Here is a 20,835-nt window from a genome sequence, read left to right as displayed (position 1 = left end):
CTAAACACTAGCATGATCAACGGTCTCCCCTCCTCCCATCCCATCAATCATCACCAGATCTTCAATAAAGGTAAGTGTCATGTAACTGTGCATGTCTTCTTCAGTTTGTGTATCAAAATTAATATTTCATGTGGTAAAATTTTTTTTTTTCAATACTTTGGGGTGTCTTGCATGGATTAATTTGATTTCCATTATTTCTTATGGGAAAATTTAACTTGACTAACGATTATTTCGATTAACGATGAGCTCTCAGGAACGGATTAATATCGCTGGTTGAGGATCCACTGTGTGTGTGTGTGTGTGTGTGTGTGTGTGTGTGTGTGTGTGTGTGTGTGTGTGTGTGTGTGTGTGTGTGTGTGTGTCATATATATATATATATATATATATATATATTTTTTTTTTTTTTTTTTATCACACCGGCCGATTCCCACCAAGGCAGGGTGGCCCGAAAAAGAAAAACTTTCACCATCATTCACTCCATCACTGTCTTGCCAGAAGGGTGCTTTACACTACAGTTTTTAAACTGCAACATTAACACCCCTCCTTCAGAGTGCAGGCACTGTACTTCCCATCTCCAGGACTCAAGTCCGGCCTGCCGGTTTCCCTGAATCCCTTCATAAATGTTACTTTGCTCACACTCCAACAGCACGTCAAGTATTAAAAACCATTTGTCTCCATTCACTCCTATCAAACACGCTCACGCATGCCTGCTGGAAGTCCAAGCCCCTCGCACACAAAACCTCCTTTACCCCCTCCCTCCAACCCTTCCTTGGCCGACCCCTACCCCGCCTTCCTTCCACTACAGACTGATACACTCTTGAAGTCATTCTGTTTCGCTCCATTCTCTCTACATGTCCGAACCACCTCAACAACCCTTCCTCAGCCCTCTGGACAACAGTTTTGGTAATCCCGCACCTCCTCCTAACTTCCAAACTACGAATTCTCTGCATTATATTCACACCACACATTGCCCTCAGACATGACATCTCCACTGCCTCCAGCCTTCTCCTCGCTGCAACATTCATCACCCACGCTTCACACCCATATAAGAGCGTTGGTAAAACTATACTCTCATACATTCCCCTCTTTGCCTCCAAGGACAAAGTTCTTTGTCTCCACAGACTCCTAAGTGCACCACTCACTCTTTTTCCCTCATCAATTCTATGATTCACCTCATCTTTCATAGACCCATCCGCTGACACGTCCACTCCCAAATATCTGAATACGTTCACCTCCTCCATACTCTCTCCCTCCAATCTGATATTCAATCTTTCATCACCTAATCTTTTTGTTATCCTCATAACCTTACTCTTTCCTGTATTCACCTTTAATTTTCTTCTTTTGCACACCCTACCAAATTCATCCACCAATCTCTGCAACTTCTCTTCAGAATCTCCCAAGAGCACAGTGTCATCAGCAAAGAGCAGCTGTGACAACTCCCACTTTGTGTGTGATTCTTTATCTTTTAACTCCACGCCTCTTGCCAAGACCCTCGCATTTACTTCTCTTACAACCCCATCTATAAATATATTAAACAACCACGGTGACATCACACATCCTTGTCTAAGGCCTACTTTTACTGGGAAAAATTTTCCCTCTTTCCTACATACTCTAACTTGAGCCTCACTATCCTCGTAAAAACTCTTCACTGCTTTCAGTAACCTACCTCCTACACCATACACTTGCAACATCTGCCACATTGCCCCCCTATCCACCCTGTCATACGCCTTTTCCAAATCCATAAATGCCACAAAGACCTCTTTAGCCTTATCTAAATACTGTTCACTTATATGTTTCACTGTAAACACCTGGTCCACACACCCCCTACCTTTCCTAAAGCCTCCTTGTTCATCTGCTATCCTATTCTCCGTCTTACTCTTAATTCTTTCAATTATAACTCTACCATACACTTTACCAGGTACACTCAACAGACTTATCCCCCTATAATTTTTGCACTCTCTTTTATCCCCTTTGCCTTTATACAAAGGAACTATGCATGCTCTCTGCCAATCCCTAGGTACCTTACCCTCTTCCATACATTTATTAAATAATTGCACCAACCACTCCAAAACTATATCCCCACCTGCTTTTAACATTTCTATCTTTATCCCATCAATCCCGGCTGCCTTACCCCCTTTCATTTTACCTACTGCCTCACGAACTTCCCCCACACTCACAACTGGCTCTTCCTCACTCCTACAAGATGTTATTCCTCCTTGCCCTATACACGAAATCACAGCTTCCCTATCTTCATCAACATTTAACAATTCCTCAAAATATTCCTTCCATCTTCCCAATACCTCTAACTCTCCATTTAATAACTCTCCTCTCCTATTTTTAACTGACAAATCCATTTGTTCTCTAGGCTTTCTTAACTTGTTAATCTCACTCCAAAACTTTTTCTTATTTTCAACAAAATTTGTTGATAACATCTCACCCACTCTCTCATTTGCTCTCTTTTTACATTGCTTCACCACTCTCTTAACTTCTCTCTTTTTCTCCATATACTCTTCCCTCCTTGCATCACTTCTACTTTGTAAAAACTTCTCATATGCTAACTTTTTCTCCCTTACTACTCTCTTTACATCATCATTCCACCAATCGCTCCTCTTCCCTCCTGCACCCACTTTCCTGTAACCACAAACTTCTGCTGAACACTCTAACACTACATTTTTAAACCTACCCCATACCTCTTCGACCCCATTGCCTATGCTCTCATTAGCCCATCTATCCTCCAATAGCTGTTTATATCTTACCCTAACTGCCTCCTCTTTTAGTTTATAAACCTTCACCTCTCTCTTCCCTGATGCTTCTATTCTCCTTGTATCCCATCTACCTTTTACTCTCAGTGTAGCTACAACTAGAAAGTGATCTGATATATCTGTGGCCCCTCTATAAACATGTACATCCTGAAGTCTACTCAACAGTCTTTTATCTACCAATACATAATCCAACAAACTACTGTCATTTCGCCCTACATCATATCGTGTATACTTATTTATCCTCTTTTTCTTAAAATATGTATTACCTATAACTAAACCCCTTTCTATACAAAGTTCAATATATATATATATATATATATATATATATTATATTATTATATATATATATATATATATATATATATATATATATATATATATATTATACATATATATATATATTATACATATATATATATATTATACATATATATATATATTATACATATATATATATATATATATATATTATATATATATATATATACATATATATATATATATATATATATATATATATATATATATACATATTATATATATATATTATATATATATATATATATATATATATATATATATATATATATTATATATATATATATATTAGACAGATATATATAGATATATATATATTATATCTATATATATATACATATATATATATATATATATATATATATATATGTATATATATATATATAAATTTGTATATATAAATATGTATATAAATATATATATATATATATATATATATATATATATATATATATATATATATATATATATTAATATATCACCCAGGGAGGTACTACCGTCCTGCCAAGTGAGTGTAAAACGAAAGCCTGTAATTGTTTTACATGATGGTAGGATTGCTGGTGTCTTTTGTCTGTCTCATAAATATGCAAGATTACAGGTATGTCTTGCAACTTCTACTTACACTTAGGTCACACTATACACACATGTACAAGCATATATATACACACCCTTCTGGGTTTTCTGCCATTTTCTTTCTAGTTCTTGTTCTTGTTTATTTCCTCTTATCTCCATGGGGAAGTGGAACAGAATTCTTCCTCCGTAAGCCATGCGTGTTGTAAGAGGCAACTAAAATGCCAGGGGCAAGGGGCTAGTAACCCCTTCTCCTGTATATATTACTAAATGTAAAAGGAGAAACTTTCGTTTTTCCTTTTGGGCCACCCTGCCTCGGTGGGATACGGCCGGTTTGGTCATTTAGAGAGAATGGATCAAAGTAGAATGACATGGAAAGCATATAAATCTATAGGGGAAGGAAGGCGGGGTAGGGGTCGTCCTCGAAAGGGTTGGAGAGAGGGGGTAAAGGAGGTTTTGTGGGCAAGGGGTTTGGACTTCCAGCAAGTGTGCGTGAGCGTGTTAGATAGGAGTGAATGGAGACGAATGGTACTTGGGACCTGACGATCTGTTGGAGTGTGAGCAGGATAATATTTAGTGAAGGGATTCAGGGAAACCGGTTATTTTCATATAGTCGGACTTGAGTCCTGGAAATGGGAAGTACAATGCCTGCACTTTAAAGGAGGGGTTTGGGATATTGGCAGTTTGGAGGGATATGTTGTGTATCTTTATATGTGTATGCTTCTAGACTGTTGTATTCTGAGCACCTCTGCAAAAACAGTGATAATGTGCGAGTGTGGTGAAAGTGTTGAATGATGATGAAAGTATTTTCTTTTTGGGGATTTTCTTTCTTTTTTGGGTCACCCTGCCTCGGTGGGAGACGGCCGACTTGTTGAAAAAAAAAAAAAAAATATATATATATATATAGCATATGAGAAGTTTTTACAAAGTAGAAGTGATGCAAGGAGGGAAGAGTATATGGAGAAAAAGAGAGAGGTTAAGAGAGTGGTGAAGCAATGTAAAAAGAGAGCAAATGAGAGAGTGGGTGAGATGTTATCAACAAATTTTGTTGAAAATAAGAAAAAGTTTTGGAGTGAGATTAACAAGTTAAGAAAGCCTAGAGAACAAATGGATTTGTCAGTTAAAAATAGGAGAGGAGAGTTATTAAATGGAGAGTTAGAGGTATTGGGAAGATGGAGGGAATATTTTGAGGAATTGTTAAATGTTGATGAAGATAGGGAAGCTGTGATTTCGTGTAGAGGGCAAGGAGGAATAACATCTTGTAGGAGTGAGGAAGAGCCAGTTGTGAGTGTGGGGCAAGTTCATGAGGCAGTAGGTAAAATGAAAGGGGGTAAGGCAGCCGGGATTGATGGGATAAAGATAGAAATGTTAAAAGCAGGTGGGGATATAGTTTTGGAGTGGTTGGTGCAATTATTTAATAAATGTATGGAAAAGGGTAAGGTACCTAGGGATTGGCAGAGAGCATGCATAGTTCCTTTGTATAAAGGCAAAGGGGATAAAAGAGAGTGCAAAAATTATAGGGGGATAAGTCTGTTGAGTATACCTGGTGAAGTGTATGGTAGAGTTATGATTGAAAGAATTAAGAGTAAGATGGAGAACAGGATAGCAGATGAACAAGGAGGCTTTAGGAAAGGTAGGGGGTGTGTGGACTCTCCTCTCCTATTTTTAACTGACAAATCCATTTGTTCTCTAGGCTTCCTTAACTTGTTAATCTCACTCCAAAACTTTTTCTTATTTTCAACAAAATTTGTTGATAACATCTCACCCACTCTCTCATTTGCTCTCTTTTTACATTGCTTCACCACTCTCTTAACCTCTCTCTTTTTCTCCATATACTCTTCCCTCCTTGCATCACTTCTACTTTGTAAAAACTTCTCATATGCTAATTTTTTCTCCCTTACTACTCTCTTTACATCATCACTCCACCAATCGCTCCTCTTCCCTCCCGCACCCACTTTCCTGTAACCACAAACTTCTGCTGAACACTCTAACATTACATTTTTAAACCTACCCCATACCTCTTTGACCCCATTGCCTATGCTCTCATTAACCCATCTATCCTCCAATAGCTGTTTATATCTTACCCTAACTGCCTCCTCTTTTAGTTTATAAACCTTCACCTCTCTCTTCCCTGATGCTTCTATTCTCCTTGTATCCCATCTACCTTTTACTCTCAGTGTAGCTACAACTAGAAAGTGATCTGATATATCTGTGGCCCCTCTGTAAACATGTACATCCTGAAGTCTACTCAACAGTCTTTTATCTACCAATACATAATCCAACAAACTACTGTCATTTTGCCCTACATCATATCTTGTATACTTATTTATCCTCTTTTTCTTAAAATATGTATTACCTATAACTAAACCCCTTTCTATACAAAGTTCAATCAAAGGGCTCCCATTTTCATTTACACCTGGCACCCCAAACTTACCTACCACACCCTCTCTAAAAGTTTCTCCTAGTTTAGCATTCAGGTCCCCTACCACACTCTCACTTGGTTCAAAGGCTCCTATACATTCACTTAACATCTCCCAAAATCTCTCTCTCTCCTCTACATTCCTCTCTTGTCCAGGTGCATACACACTTATTATGACCCACTTTTTGCATCCAACCTTTACTTTAATCCACATAATTCTTGAATTTACACATTCATATTCTCTTTTCTCCTTCCATAACTGATCCTTCAACATTACTGCTACCCCTTCCTTTGCTCTAACACACTCAGATACTCCAGATTTAATTCCATTTATTTCCCCCCACCGAAACTCCCCTACCCCCTTCAGCTTTGTTTCGCTTAGGGCCAGGACATCCAACTTCTTTTCATTCATAACATCAGCAATCATCTGTTTCTTGTCATCCGCACTACATCCACGCACATTCAAGCATCCCAGTTTTATAGTTTTTCTTCTTCTCTTTTTTAGTAAATGTCTACAGGAGGGGTTACCAGCTCATTGCTCCCGGCATTTTAGTCGCCTCATACGACACACATGGCTTACAGAGGAAAGATTCTTTTCCACTTCCCCATGGACAATAGAAGAAATAAAGAAGAACAAGAGCTATTTAGAAAAAGGAGAAAAACCTAGATGTATGTATATATATATATGCATGTGCGTGTCTGTGAAGTGTGACCAAAGTGTAAGTAGGAGTAGGAAGATATCCCTGTTATCTAGCGTGTTTATGAGACAGAAGAAGAAACCAGCAATCCTACCATCATGCAAAACAGTTACAGGTTTCTGTTTCACAGTCATCTGGCAGGACGGTAGTACTTCCCTGGGTGGTTGCTGTCTACCAACCTACTACCACAGTATATGGAGAGTAAAAGAAAGGTGAAGAGAGTGGTGAGAGAGTGCAGATGATAGAGTGGGAGAGGCACTGTCAAGGAATTTTAATGAAAATAAGAAAAAATTTTGGAGTGAGTTAAACAAGTTAAGAAAGCCTAGAGAACGAATGGATTTGTCAGTTAAAAATAGAGTAGGGGAGTTAGTAGATGGGGAGATGGAGGTTTTGGGTAGATGGCGAGAATATTTTGAGGAACTTTTAAATGTGAACGAAGAAAGGGAAGCAGTAATTTCATGCACTGGAAAGGGAGGTATATTATCTTTTAGGAGTGAAGAAGAACAGGATGCGAGTGTTGGGGAGGTGCATGAGGCATTACGTAGAATGAAAGGGGTTAAAGCAGCTGGAACTGATGGGATCATGACAGAAATGTTAAAATCAGGGGGGGATATAGTGTTGGAGTGGTTGGTATTTTTGTTTAATAAATGTATGAAAGAGGGGAAGGTACCTAGGGATTGGCAGTGAGCATGTATAGTCCCCTTATAAAAACGGAAGGGGGACAAGAGAGACTGTAAAAATTATAGAGGAATATGTTTACTGAGTATACCAGGAAAAGGGTACGGTAGGGTTATAATTGAAAGAATTAGAGGCAAGACAGAATGTAGGATTGCGGATGAGCAAGGAGGTTTCAGAGTGGGTAGAGGATGTGTAGATCAAGTGTTTACATTGAGGCATATATGTGAACAGTATTTAGATAAAGGTAGGGAAGTTTTTATTGCATTTATGGATTTAGAAAAGGCATATGACAGAGTGGATCGGGGAGCAATGTGGCAGATGTTGCAAGTACACCTACCATCCGACTTACGACCTGCTCGACTTATGACCACTCGACTTACGACCGTGTTTTTTATGCCAAATTTCTGGGAAATAAACAACTATTTGTGTTGTACACAGTGTTTATCCTAAACCTTACAGTATAAAATACAGTACTAACAACATAAAAAGTAAAGTAAAACATGAAATACCAAATAAAACAATAAAATAAAGTCATTACAAAAATGTTTTGTTGATATTCAGTAGTAAAGTTCGACTTACGACCGGTTTCTCGGAACCGAACTCGGTCGTAAGTCGGATGGTAGGTGTATATGGAATAGGTGGTAAGTTACTAAATGCTGTAAACAGTTTTTATGAGGATAGCGAGGCTTAAGTTAGAGTGTGTAGAAGAGAGGGAGACTACTTCCCAGTAAAAGTAGGTCTTAGACAGGGACGTGTAATGTCACCATGGTTGTTTAATATATTTATAGATGGGGTTGTAAAAGAAGTAAATCCTAGGGTGTTCGGGAGAGGGGTGGGATTAAATTATGGGGAATCAAATACAAAATGGGAATTGACACAGTTGCTTTTTGCTGATGATACTGTGCTCATGGGAGATTCTAAGGAAAAATTGCAAAGGTTAGTGGATGAGTTTGGGAGTGTGTGTAAAAGTAGAAAGTTGAAAGTGAAAATAGAAGAGTAAGGTGATGAGGGTATCAAATGATTTAGATAAAGAAAAATTGGATATCAAATTGGGGAGGAGGAGTATGGAAGAAGTGAATGCTTTCAGATACTTGGGAGTTGACGTGTTGGCGGATGGATTTATGAAAGATGAGGTTAATCATAGAATTGATGAGGGGAAAAAAGGCGAGTGGTGCGTTGAGGTATATGTGGAGACAAAAAAACGTTATCTATGGAGGCAAAGAAGGGAATGTATGAAAGTATAGTAGTACCAACACTCTTATGTGGGTGTAAAGCTTGGGTTGTGAATGCAGCAGCGAGGAGGCAGTTGGAGGCAGTGGAGATGTCCTGTCTAAGGGCAATGTGTGGTGTAAATATTATGCAGAAAATTCGGAGTATGGAAATGAGAAGGTGTGGAGTTAATAAAAGTATTAGTCAGAGGGCTTATTGAGGTGGTTTGGTCATTTAGAGAGAATGGATCAAAGTAGAATGACATGGAGAGCATATAAATCTGTAGAGTAAGGAAGGCGGGGTAGGGGTCATCCTCGAAAAGGTTGGAGGGATGGGGTATAGGAGGTTTTGTGGGCGAGAGGCTTGGACTTCCAGCAAGCGTGCGTGAGCGTGTTAGATAGGAGTGAATGGAGATGAATGGTATTTGGGACCTGACGATCTGTTGGAGTGTGAGCAGGGTAATATTTAGTGAAGGGATTCAGGGAAACCGGTTATTTTTATATAGCCGGACTTGAGTCCTGGAAATGGGAAGTACAATGCCTGCACTCTAAAGGAGGGGTTCGGGATATTAGCAGTTTGGAGGGGTATGTTGTGTATCTTTATAGGTATATGCTTCTAAACTGTTGTGTTCTGAGCACCTCTGCAAAAACAGTAATTATGTGTGAGTGAGGTGAAAGTATTGAATGATGAAAGTATTTTCTTTTTGGGGATTTTCTTTCTTTTCTGGGTCACCCTGCCTCGGTGGGAGACGGCCGACTTGTTAAAAAAAAAAAAAAAATTATTATATATATAAAGTTTACCTGGAGAGGGTTTTGGGGGGTAAATGCCCCCGCAGCTCGGTCTGAGACCAGACCTCATGGTGGATCAGGGTCTGATCAACCAGGCTGCTACTGCCAGCCACACACAAACAGACATATGAACCACAGCCCGGTTGGTCAGGTACTGACTTTAGGTGCCTGCCCAGTGCCTTCTTGAAGACAGCCAGGGGTCTACTGGTAATCCCCCTTATGTATGCGGGGAGGCAATTGAACAGTCATGGATCCCGGACACTTATTTTGCTGGCTCTTAATGTACTCGTGGCACCCTTGCTTTTCATCGGGGAAATGTTGCATCTCCTGCCTAGTCTTTTGCTTTCATGGGGAGTGACTTCGTATGCAGGTTTGGTACCAATCCCTCCAGGACCTTCCAAGTGTATATTATCATTTATCTCTCTCGCATGTATTCTAGGATATGCAGATCAAGGACCTTCAACTGTGCCCAGTAATTTAGGTGCCTTATCATACGTGTGTGTGCTGTGAAAGTTCTTTGTACGCTCTCCAGGTCAGCAATGTCGCCAGCCTTGAAGAGGGCTGTTAGTGTACAGCAGTATTCCAGCCTAGAGAGAACAAGCGATTTGAAGTGTGTCATCATGGGCTTGGCATCCCTAGTTTTGAAGGTTCTCATTATCCATCCTATCCTAGCCGATGAGGTAGATACACTACTGCAGTCGTTGAAGGTGAGATCCTCTGACATTATCACTCCCAGGTCCTTCACATTCCTTTTTTGCTCTATTGTATGATTAGAATTTGTTGTATACCCTGATACATTTTTAATTTCAAGTTTTCCATTTCTGAGTAGTTGAAATTTCTCCTCATTGAACTTCATATTGTTTTGAGTGACCCATTTGAAGATCTGGCTGATGTCCGCTTGCAGTCTCGTAGTGTCTTCGATGGAGGTCACTTCCATGGCAATCCAGGTGTCATCCGCAATGGAAGACACGGAGCTATGGCTTACATCTCTGTATGTCAGAAATGAGGATGAGGAATAGAATGGGAGAGAGTACTGTGTGTTGTGGAACAGAGTTTTCCACAGTGGCTGCCTGGAACTTAAAGTTAAAATAAGTATTAGCATGACTTACTTAATCTCATATATAAACAGAGCACTTGCAGAAAAAATCCCGTCTTTCTGTGTGGAATCTTGACGAACACTGTACAAGTTGCCGATCTTCATACACTGTGTGACAATCACAAATACCCTGTTACTGTAAATAATAAACATTATCAGTCATTTGAGATAACATTGCATACATTAAATTTATCTTATTAACAATGTTGTCAAAATATTTGTCTTTCCATTGGTGCAGCTGAATGATGAGCAAATTAATTTTAAACAAAGACCTAGAAATCATTCTCTTAAGTGTAATTTCACTTAGCAATAAGTGATACATTAGGGAGCAAGTTTTCTTAGCAATCACTTGTACCCTGCTTAATGACCTCTTAAAGGAGTTTTCATTAATAGCTTGCACAAAATGAAAATAATTTCCTGTATCTCAGCAGATTTAAAACAAAACATAGCCACCAAATGATCGTGAACAAAAAAAGCATTTATTCCAAAAAAATAAGAAAATACAGTAATCTATAATAAAGAATTCTCACCAGAAACTAGAAAAAAGTAGTCTTCACTTACTCTTCCAAAAAATATAAGCAAGTCATACACGTCACTGTCAAATGCATATTTACCATAAAAAATACATTACGTCAAAGAATAACAGCAAAAGACTACAGAATTTAAACTGAAATACAGTACTAAGCAGTAAAATGTCATCAGAATTTAAAAAAAATCCAGACTTAATAAAAAAAATGAGCACACACTGTACCACATACCAATGGTGATCCACACAAAAATAAGTGCACGTGGACAAAAATTGATAAAAAATACTTAGTAAAATCTGTTTACATATTAATTTATTTAAAGAAAAAAGGTGCAAAATGTTACCCAAGTCATATAAGGAAAAAATGCAATTAGAACAAATTAAATCTAGGTAGTAGGTTGGTAGACAGCAACCGCCCAGGGAGGTACTACCGTCCTGCCAAGTGAGTAAAACGAAAGCCTGTAATTGTTTTACATGATGGTATGATTGCTGGTGTCCTTTTTTCTGTCTCATAAACATGCAAGATTTCAGGTACATCCTGCTATTTCTACTTAAACTTAGGTCACACTACGCATACATGTTTTTTTATTTTTTTTTTTTTATTATCACACTGGCCGATTCCCACCAAGGCAGGGTGGCCCGAAAAAGAAAAACTTTCACCATCATTCACTCCATCACTGTCTTGCCAGAAGGGTGCTTTACACTACAGTTTTTAAACTGCAACATTAACACCCCTCCTTCAGAGTGCAGGCACTGTACTTCCCATCTCCAGGACTCAAGTCCGGCCTGCCGGTTTCCCTGAATCCCTTCATAAATGTTACTTTGCTCACACTCCAACAGCACGTCAAGTATTAAAAACCATTTGTCTCCATTCACTCCTATCAAACACGCTCACGCATGCCTGCTGGAAGTCCAAGCCCCTCGCACACAAAACCTCCTTTACCCCCTCCCTCCAACCCTTCCTAGGCCGACCCCTACCCCGCCTTCCTTCCACTACAGACTGATACACTCTTGAAGTCGTTCTGTTTCGCTCCATTCTCTCTACATGTCTGAACCACCTCAACAACCCTTCCTCAGCCCTCTGGACAACAGTTTTGGTAATCCCGCACCTCCTCCTAACTTCCAAACTACGAATTCTCTGCATTATATTCACACCACACATTGCCCTCAGACATGACATCTCCACTGCCTCCAGCCTTCTCCTCGCTGCAACATTCATCACCCACGCTTCACACCCATATAAGAGCGTTGGTAAAACTATACTCTCATACATTCCCCTCTTTGCCTCCAAGGACAAAGTTCTTGGTCTCCACAGACTCCTAAGTGCACCACTCACTCTTTTTCCCTCATCAATTCTATGATTCACCTCATCTTTCATAGACCCATCCGCTGACACGTCCACTCCCAAATATCTGAATACGTTCACCTCCTCCATACTCTCTCCCTCCAATCTGATATTCAATCTTTCATCACCTAATCTTTTTGTTATCCTCATAACCTTACTCTTTCCTGTATTCACCTTTAATTTTCTTCTTTTGCACACCCTACCAAATTCATCCACCAATCTCTGCAGCTTCTCTTCAGAATCTCCCAAGAGCACAGTGTCATCAGCAAAGAGCAGCTGTGACAACTCCCACTTTGTGTGTGATTCTTTATCTTTTAACTCCACGCCTCATGTACATGTACGCATACATGTACAAGCATATATATACACAACTCTCTGGGTTTTCTATTTTCTTTCTAGTTCTTGTTTATTTCCTCTCATCTCCATGGGGAAGTGGAATAGAATTCTTCCTCCGTAAGCCAAGCGTGTTGTAAGAGGCGACTAAAATGCCGGGGGCAAGGGGCTAGTAACCCCTTCTCTTGTATAAATTACTAAATTTAAAAAGAGAAACTTTAGTTTTTTTTTTTTGGGGCCACCCTGCCTTGGTGCGATACGGCCGGTTTGTTGGAAGAAGAAGAAGAAAAAAAAATTAAATATATTATTCAATTGTAAATACCATCAACATATTGTATTTTGTATTCTGTTTACTAAATCATGTTGACTTCATGTTTACAGGCCAATGGTGTCTGATATTTCTGTCAAAATTTGAATTAAAGAGGAAAAATACTTTCCAAGTATTTTTTTTTCCATAATGCATCTCTTAGCATCAAGGACAGAGGTCAGTGAACTTTTTTTTAGGTAATTAGCCAATTGACTAAAAATTACTCGTTTGAAAATATATATAACTTTCATAACTTGCCTCGTTTATTAACTATTTCATGCCTTAGTGCTATGCCATGAGCTCAGCTCACTCAGATAAGCTGTAAGTGGTAAATTTGGGCCTAGACGAGAGAATGGGTCTATGCAGTAAGTGTGCACCACATAAATTCCTATAGCATGCAGTGCATAATGTTTTTGGTTTAAAACAGTAACTTTGCAGTGTATTTTCATATGGTTTTAATGACTGTATTCTTGGTCTCATTTGACAGAATGGGAGATATATTACAGAAATAGATAATTCTGACTGGCTTCAGGACTGAAAATAGCTTGAAATTTAGCTCCTAGTGGAAATGTTCGATTTTTGCTGATATTCAAAAGCAAACAAATCACGTCAAGTCCAATACGTGTCCAACTGGCGAGTCTAATATGCATTCACGAATGCACTGATATTATTTATACAATTATTACAATATTGCATAAATCTTCTATTTTTTGGTGTGAATAAAAAATCTTTATGTAAATTTATGTAAGTAACAAATCAAAATGGAATTCATCTGTAAAGCCTGGAAACATAACTAATAAACAGAAGAAATGTTATTTTAGTGCCAGGAATGCCTGCATTGTTTATTCTGGACCCTATTTTGAAATAGGAGTCAAATTGGGCAAAAATCGCCGATGAGTAAATATCGCTGATGCAGTAAAATTCACGAGTGTAATTTCATCAATTTTCCATCAAATTTCATACTCATTTTATTACCTTCAGAAAAAGTTTCTCTACCATTTCATAAGAAAAAATAACATTTTTTTTTTTAAATTCTTGGATCCTCTGGACAAGGTGTAGATCTACGGCTTGGACCATCAAAGGGTTAACACATCTATCTCTTACAACTGTGCTGGTAAAAATGGTTAAAACAGGTAATCAATACAGTACAGAACAATGCTAGAAAATAGTTGGTTAGTTAGGTTAAAGGTCTAATGACAGCACGGGTCATTCAAGCAACAATCCATCCAGGCACTTTGCCCTCCTCTGCTGTGACCCCCAAAAATAAAAATTCTGACAGTATTGTGATTTTTAAAAAAATAATAATCTGATCTTCTGAAATGGTACAGAATCTTTTTATAAAGGTAATGACATGACAAAATATCTTGGGAAACTTCACACAACTGCAATTTTGCCCACTTTGAGGCCTCGTTTACACCAATCCCTGACTATTTCACTAGTACACCTGTTCTATTGATTGAGCAAAAGAAATTGCCCATTTAACTATCAGAACTACCCTATAATGGTCCCAGGAGACTGTATCCATCCACCCACCCTATTTCTCAGCTAAGAATGATTGGAAGCCATCCAAGTAAGTGAAGCAGACCTAGTAAGAACCCACAAGACAGACTGGGGGGGAATGGATTAAAGGGCCCCAACCTTGACTCAGAAAAATTACCAAATATCAAATATTTCTGCTACTTTGAGGTCTATTTCAGGCCATTTCCAGTCTGAAACCAACCAAAATCATCTCTATTTCAATATCATGTCATCTGAACTGTCTACTGACACGAATGAACAGTCAATAAAACCATAAAAACCACCCTAGAAACACCTAAAAATTTGCTATTTTAATCAAAACACATTTTGGCCTAGACATGCACTGCATGTCTAGGCCAAAATGTACCAATCACAGAATATTCCAGAGTGCCATGTGACAATGGCCACAATGATGTAGATCTATACGAGAGATAGGTAGGGTTAACATTAGATAGTACATGAAATAACTCAATGTGTGATTAAAATGGTATAAAATACAGAAAGGTTGTTAGGTAAGAAACACATGCAACAGTTAAGCATCTTTATTTCGAAATGTTTCGCCTGCACATATGCCTACACATATGCAACAGTTAGGTATCTTCAAAATGAAGATACCTAACTGTTGCACGTGTGTCTTACCTAACAACCTGTCAATATTTTACACCATTTTAATATTCACTGCAACACAATGGTATCTTGGTACAGAACAGAAAACTCCTTGGACAACTTCTATTAGTGAGAATGGTTGGATTTGAGAGGGACGTGACCTCTCAATGATTACATCCCTGCTTCTACTAACGGCCTACATCTCACCTCCTGACAGTATATAAGGCTCCATACTGTCACTTCAACTTCACATTGCTTCAGACTATGGAATAAATACTCTTCTCCGGGCTGAGGGACTGACCACCTCTAAACTAGATCTTCAAGGGTGATGGACTGATTACATCGTCTTCACATCTCTTTCTTCTACCAACTTTTCTGCACTCGACTGAAGAAGTATTATTATTATAATCAAAAAGAAGCGCTAAACCACAAGGGCTATACAGCGCTGTCGACTGAAGAAGCCTACTGTGCAAGTGAAATGTTTCGAAATGAAGATACCTAACTGTTGCATAAGTGTCTTGCCTAACAACTCAATGTGTGAGAATACACACATTGAAGAAGAATTTGATAATTGGAGAGTAGGTAAGGCACATATGCAACAGTTAGGTATCTTTATTTCGAAACGTTTCGCCTACACAGTAGGCTTCTTCAGTCGAGTACAGAAAAGTTGATAGAAGCAGAAGATACTTCAAGTATCTTCTGCTTCTATCAACTTTTCTGTACTCGACTGAAGAAGCCTACTGTGTAGGCGAAACGTTTCGAAATAAAGATACCTAACTGTTGCATATGTGTCTTACCTAACAACCTGTCGGTATTTTATACCATTTTAATGTTCAATTGGAGAGTAGACAAATTTATGGCAATTTGTATACAGTGACTACTAGAAAAAACCATGAGATACAAAATGAAATTAACTCCTTCACTAACAATTTTAAAGTTAAAATAAAAGAATAAAAAGTTACAATACTGTAGCTGGAACAAATCACAAATAACTCCCACACAGGAAACTCATGAGATTTCGTTCTGTCCAGGATCACCATCAAACCACAATGGTCCAGGATGAACCAAAATACAAGTTTCCTCTTCTAAGTCCAGGATATTTGTGAAAAAGTTAAAAATGTTCAAATAAAAATTAAAACTGCTTCATACTTTAGTCTGCCCAAAATGTCATGGCATGATAGTGGCTTTCTCTGTACTTAGCAAATTAAAATTGTAATTACACATTGTAAACTATGCAAAGAAATAAAATACTTTATCCTTTATACTGCACAGTATAAAATATCATAAGCATATAAGAGATGCATAATAATATAACAGTTCTATTATAACATACGCTGTACACTATAGTATACATTTTATTCATGTCTAGTTTTAAGTAGTCTGTAAGCATTAGGATTAGTCTGCTTGAAATGACATGCATGCTAGTGGCTTTCTTTTGTGTTTAACAATATTTTATTACATGTAAACTACATGTATTATACTGCACAAGGAAATAAAATGTTTGTTTTATACAATACATACAGCAGTACAAGAAAGCCCAAAAGTTATGGAATAACCTGTCTCACCTATAAACAATGATACAAAAGTCAGTACGAATCCCATCGATTAGTTTAGCAAACACTTGAGACTTCACCGAGTTAGGTCGCTCTGGAGCACTTCGAACAATGGCATTTAGATTGTTCACAGTATCATCAAACAAAGAAGCCATAGCAATCTGCAATGTGAATTACATTAAAAAATTATTTAATATCAATATCAAGATGACAAAACTGAGGTGTACTAAAATTGTAAACAAAAAATTCATCGGTTGAGGCAAAGAATGACTGTACGGTGAAACCTCGGTTTTCGTATGCCCTGGTTTGTATGTAAAACTATAGTTAATCTCTATAAAATGCATTTTCTGTTAATATTTTTGGGTGTCTGGAATGGATTAATTGGATTTACATTATTTCTAATGGGAAATATTAACAAAAAATACATTTTATAGAGTAGAACTATAGTTTTACATACAAAGTAAGGCATATGAAAACTGAGATTCCACTGTATATATTTTCAATTTGATTTGTAGGTATAAAAGCACCAATAATTTTAAACATATTACAGCTTCTCCTCACTTAACAATGGAGTTCCATTCCTAAGACCACGTCGTTAAATGAATTCGTCGCTAAGTGAGGAGCATACTATAACGGTAATGAGTGTGTCAACCGTCTTTGTTATTGTTTTAATGTCACCTTTGCACCATTTTTAAAATTTCTGGTATACATGTATTTTTAAATGTTTATACAGTAGTGTACTGTATATTGAAATAAACAGAATAGAGGAAATCAGCTCTAATATATGTACATTATTTAGGTATGAATAATGGTCAGAGAGCTGTCATAAGTTCGAGGCATCAGTAAGACTGCATGTCAGCGATTGAGGAGAGGCTGTATTACAAAATCAATACAGTATACAGTGGTCCCTCGTTTTTCATAATTAATCCGTTCCTGGAGCCGTTACTATAAACGAAATTTACGATTTACAAATCATTCCCCACAAGAAATAATGTAAATACAATTAATCCGTTCCTGACACCCAGAAGTATTAAAACAAAAAATTTTTTTTACATGAAATATACATGTAGTACATAAACAATACAATGGGAAATGATGAATTAAATATTAACAGCATAAATAACACTTACCTTCATTGGGGATTCTTTTTAGTGTATGGGAGACTAGAGGAGGAGAGAGTGGATTGTTTATAGTTTGGAAGGGGCCTTCCAGCAACACCTCAGGTACCAATTGCTTTTCTGGGGTTGCTTGTGTTCTGTTTCTTAATGCCACTAGGACCACCTTGAAAGTCAATGGAGTCCTGTCTTGCAAAATAACTGTGGAGAGAGCTCTGTTTCTGGCGTCTCTTTAACACTTCCCTAAAATGGCCCAAGACTTTGTCACTGTACATGTTGCCAACATGGCTTGCAACAACCTTGTTAGGGTGATGTTTCTCCATAAAGCTTTCCATCTTACCCCACATAGTAAAAATCTTTTTAATTTCTGAAGAAGGCACCTTCTTCCATCTCTCTTCCTCCTCCTCTGCAGCAAGATTCTGAGCTGCGATGTGTTGCTCTTTCTGCTGAAGCTCTTGCAGCTCCTCAGTGGTGAGCTCTTCGTTGTGGTCTTCCAATTCTTCCACATCCTCCAAACTCGCATCCAACCTCATGGAACTCCCCAGTGCCACAATTGATTTTACAACAGACATAGGCTCATCAGGGTCAGTCCCAAACCCTTCAAAATCCATCCCTCTTGTCGACACAATCTGGCTACAATTTTCTCCAGGCAGAGTTCAAAGTCCTGGTAGTCACTTCCTCCCAAGTCATACCTATAAGGGTTATGCAATGGATGATGCTGAAGTGTTCTCTTCAAAATTCCCTTAGGGCCAAGTGAGTGTCTGTGGTCACAGTCAAGCACCTGTGAAACATTGCTTTTGTGTAGTTTTTTTTAAAGTTTGCAATGACCTGCTGGTCCATGGGCTGGAGGAGAGGAGTGGTATTCGGGGGCAAGAACTTTACTGTGATGAACCCAAACTCCTCAAAAATTAGGTCATCCAAGTTTGGAGGATGAGCAGGTGCATTGTCCATTACTAGCAGGCACTTGAGATCCAATTTCTTTTCCAGGAGATACTCCTTCACACTAGGGCCAAACACTTCATTGAACCACTCGACAAAAATTTCCCTCGTGACCCATGCCTTACTATTAGATTTCCAAAACACACACATTTTACTCTTCATAACATTGTTTTTCCTGAACACTGGGATTTTCTGAATGGTACACTAGTAATGGCTTCACTTTGAAATCCCCACTAGCATTAGCACAGAACATTAGTGTCAGCCTGTCTTTCATAGGCTTGAGTCCTGGCATTGCCTTTTCCTCTTGTGTAATGAAGGTCCTCTTTGGCATTTTCTTCCAAAAGAGGCCTGTTTTGTCACAATTGAACACTTGTTCAGGTTTCAGTCCTTCAGCCTCTATGTACTCCTGGAATTCATGCACATATTTTTCAGCTGCCTTGTGGTCTGAACTGGCAGCCTCACCATGCCTTACCACACTGTGTATGCCAGTACGGTTCTTAAATCTCTCAAACCAGCCTTTGCTGGCCTTAAATTCACTCACATCACCACTATTTGCAGGCAATTTCTTTACCAAATCTTCATGCAACTGCCTAGCCTTTTCACAAATAATCGAAGTCATAAGAGTATCTCCTGCTAATTGTTTCTCATTTATCCACACCAATAATAACTTCTCAACCTCTTCGAGTACTGGTGATCTCATTTTTGTCAGTATAGTTACCCCCTTTGCAACAACAGCATCCTTGATTTCCTTTTTCTTGGCCACTATGGAACATAAGGTTGTGTAGGGTTTCTTATACATCCTGGACAGTTCGGCCACACTTGTACCACTTTCATATTGTTCAATGATGGTTTTCTTAAATTCAGTCGTATTTCTCACCTTTACTACAGGCTTGGCACTAGGAGCTTTCTTTGGAGCCATGGTAGCTTATTTAGTACTTGCAAGCACTAAAATAAATGGATTGATGAAATATTTCGCTGGAGCACCTGAGGGGACCTTCGCTCACCAATGCCAGACTGGCTGCCGCCACGGCTCACGCCATGGGTACACGTCCGGGACGAATTACGACTCCCGAGTCAACTTATGAAAAGCAAGTCCATGTTTATATGAAAATAACCCTATGATTGGCGAAATTTACAATTGCCGGGAACTACGAAAAGTGAGGGACCACTGTATCTTTATCTACCAAGACCAGGCACTGTACAAAAGTACAGTGCCTGCAAAATAATCTGAACCCGTCTCCGTTATAAACAGTAAAAAGCAGTCTGGATTTATGTTGCATATTTGATGCCATACTTCAGCTGAATGGTTCTGGAGGTATCTGTCAATTCTGAGTTAATACAAGACTGTGGTGTGTATCGCCTCTCTATGTGCCTGTGAATGGCAGCGAGGTAAGTTGTTATGCTGTTGCATTGCTCTACCCCAAAGTGCCCAGGGTTTTGAGTTGTATTTAGTGCAGAGTAATTTTGTGCCAAGTGGATAAATATGTCATTCAAAGATTAATTGTGAGGAAAAAGTCCTTACAATATATGTATTGGTTTGGAGATACGAAAAAGTCACCATAAAGGAACTTTGTGATCGTACTGGACAAGCAAAGTTCAGTATAATGGCAGTACTGTACTTGCTGCCACCTGTGACCTCACACCAGATTTTAAACCCACCACAAAACCTCATGCTGGACAGCCAAGGAGTATGTCTAAACACATAGATAATATTCTATACAGAGAAATATGTAGAAATTCACATATGACTGCATCACAACTTGAAGAAATGCATCCTAAACTCCTGGGTGACCTTTCTTTTTAATACCACCTGCAAAGAGACCCCTACTTGTGAAGTCATTGTGCTGCAAGGTATCATCTATTCATGCCTAATATGAAGAAGGAATGTCTGCAGTTTGCCAGGAAATATGCACACTGGAGTGATGATGAATGGAAAAAAGCTATGTAGTCAGATGAATCCACATTTCAGAAAATTCAAGGTAGTTAAAGGAGGTGCCCCTCATCCATCATCAGGTATGATCCAAAACTTGACAATGCATGCCAACCACCACATCA

General features: G+C 38.5%; 1 protein-coding gene across 5 annotated transcripts in view; it reads right to left on the bottom strand.

Annotated features, from left to right (window-relative positions):
* LOC128692623 (proteasome assembly chaperone 3) overlaps window positions 1–20,835 on the bottom strand; it is a 72,358-nt gene that overhangs the window by 28,983 nt on the left and 22,540 nt on the right. For 3 of the 5 annotated variants that reach the window (XM_070089886.1, XM_053781831.2, XM_053781830.1), the window contains exons 2-3: window positions 16,739–16,887; window positions 10,552–10,674 (exon numbers count right to left, since the gene is read on the bottom strand). In XM_070089886.1, the coding sequence (XP_069945987.1) occupies window positions 10,552–10,674; window positions 16,739–16,887 (272 nt within the window). Of the gene's footprint in view, window positions 1–10,551; window positions 10,675–15,380; window positions 15,559–16,738; window positions 16,888–20,835 lie in introns of all 5 variants that reach the window. The other 2 variants (XR_011392606.1, XM_070089887.1) reach the window with 2 other exon arrangements.

This window comes from Cherax quadricarinatus, chromosome 30 (assembly GCF_038502225.1).
Source record: "Cherax quadricarinatus isolate ZL_2023a chromosome 30, ASM3850222v1, whole genome shotgun sequence".
Classification (NCBI taxonomy): Eukaryota; Metazoa; Arthropoda; class Malacostraca; order Decapoda; family Parastacidae; genus Cherax; species Cherax quadricarinatus.
This window is presented reverse-complemented; position numbering and strand designations above follow the sequence as displayed.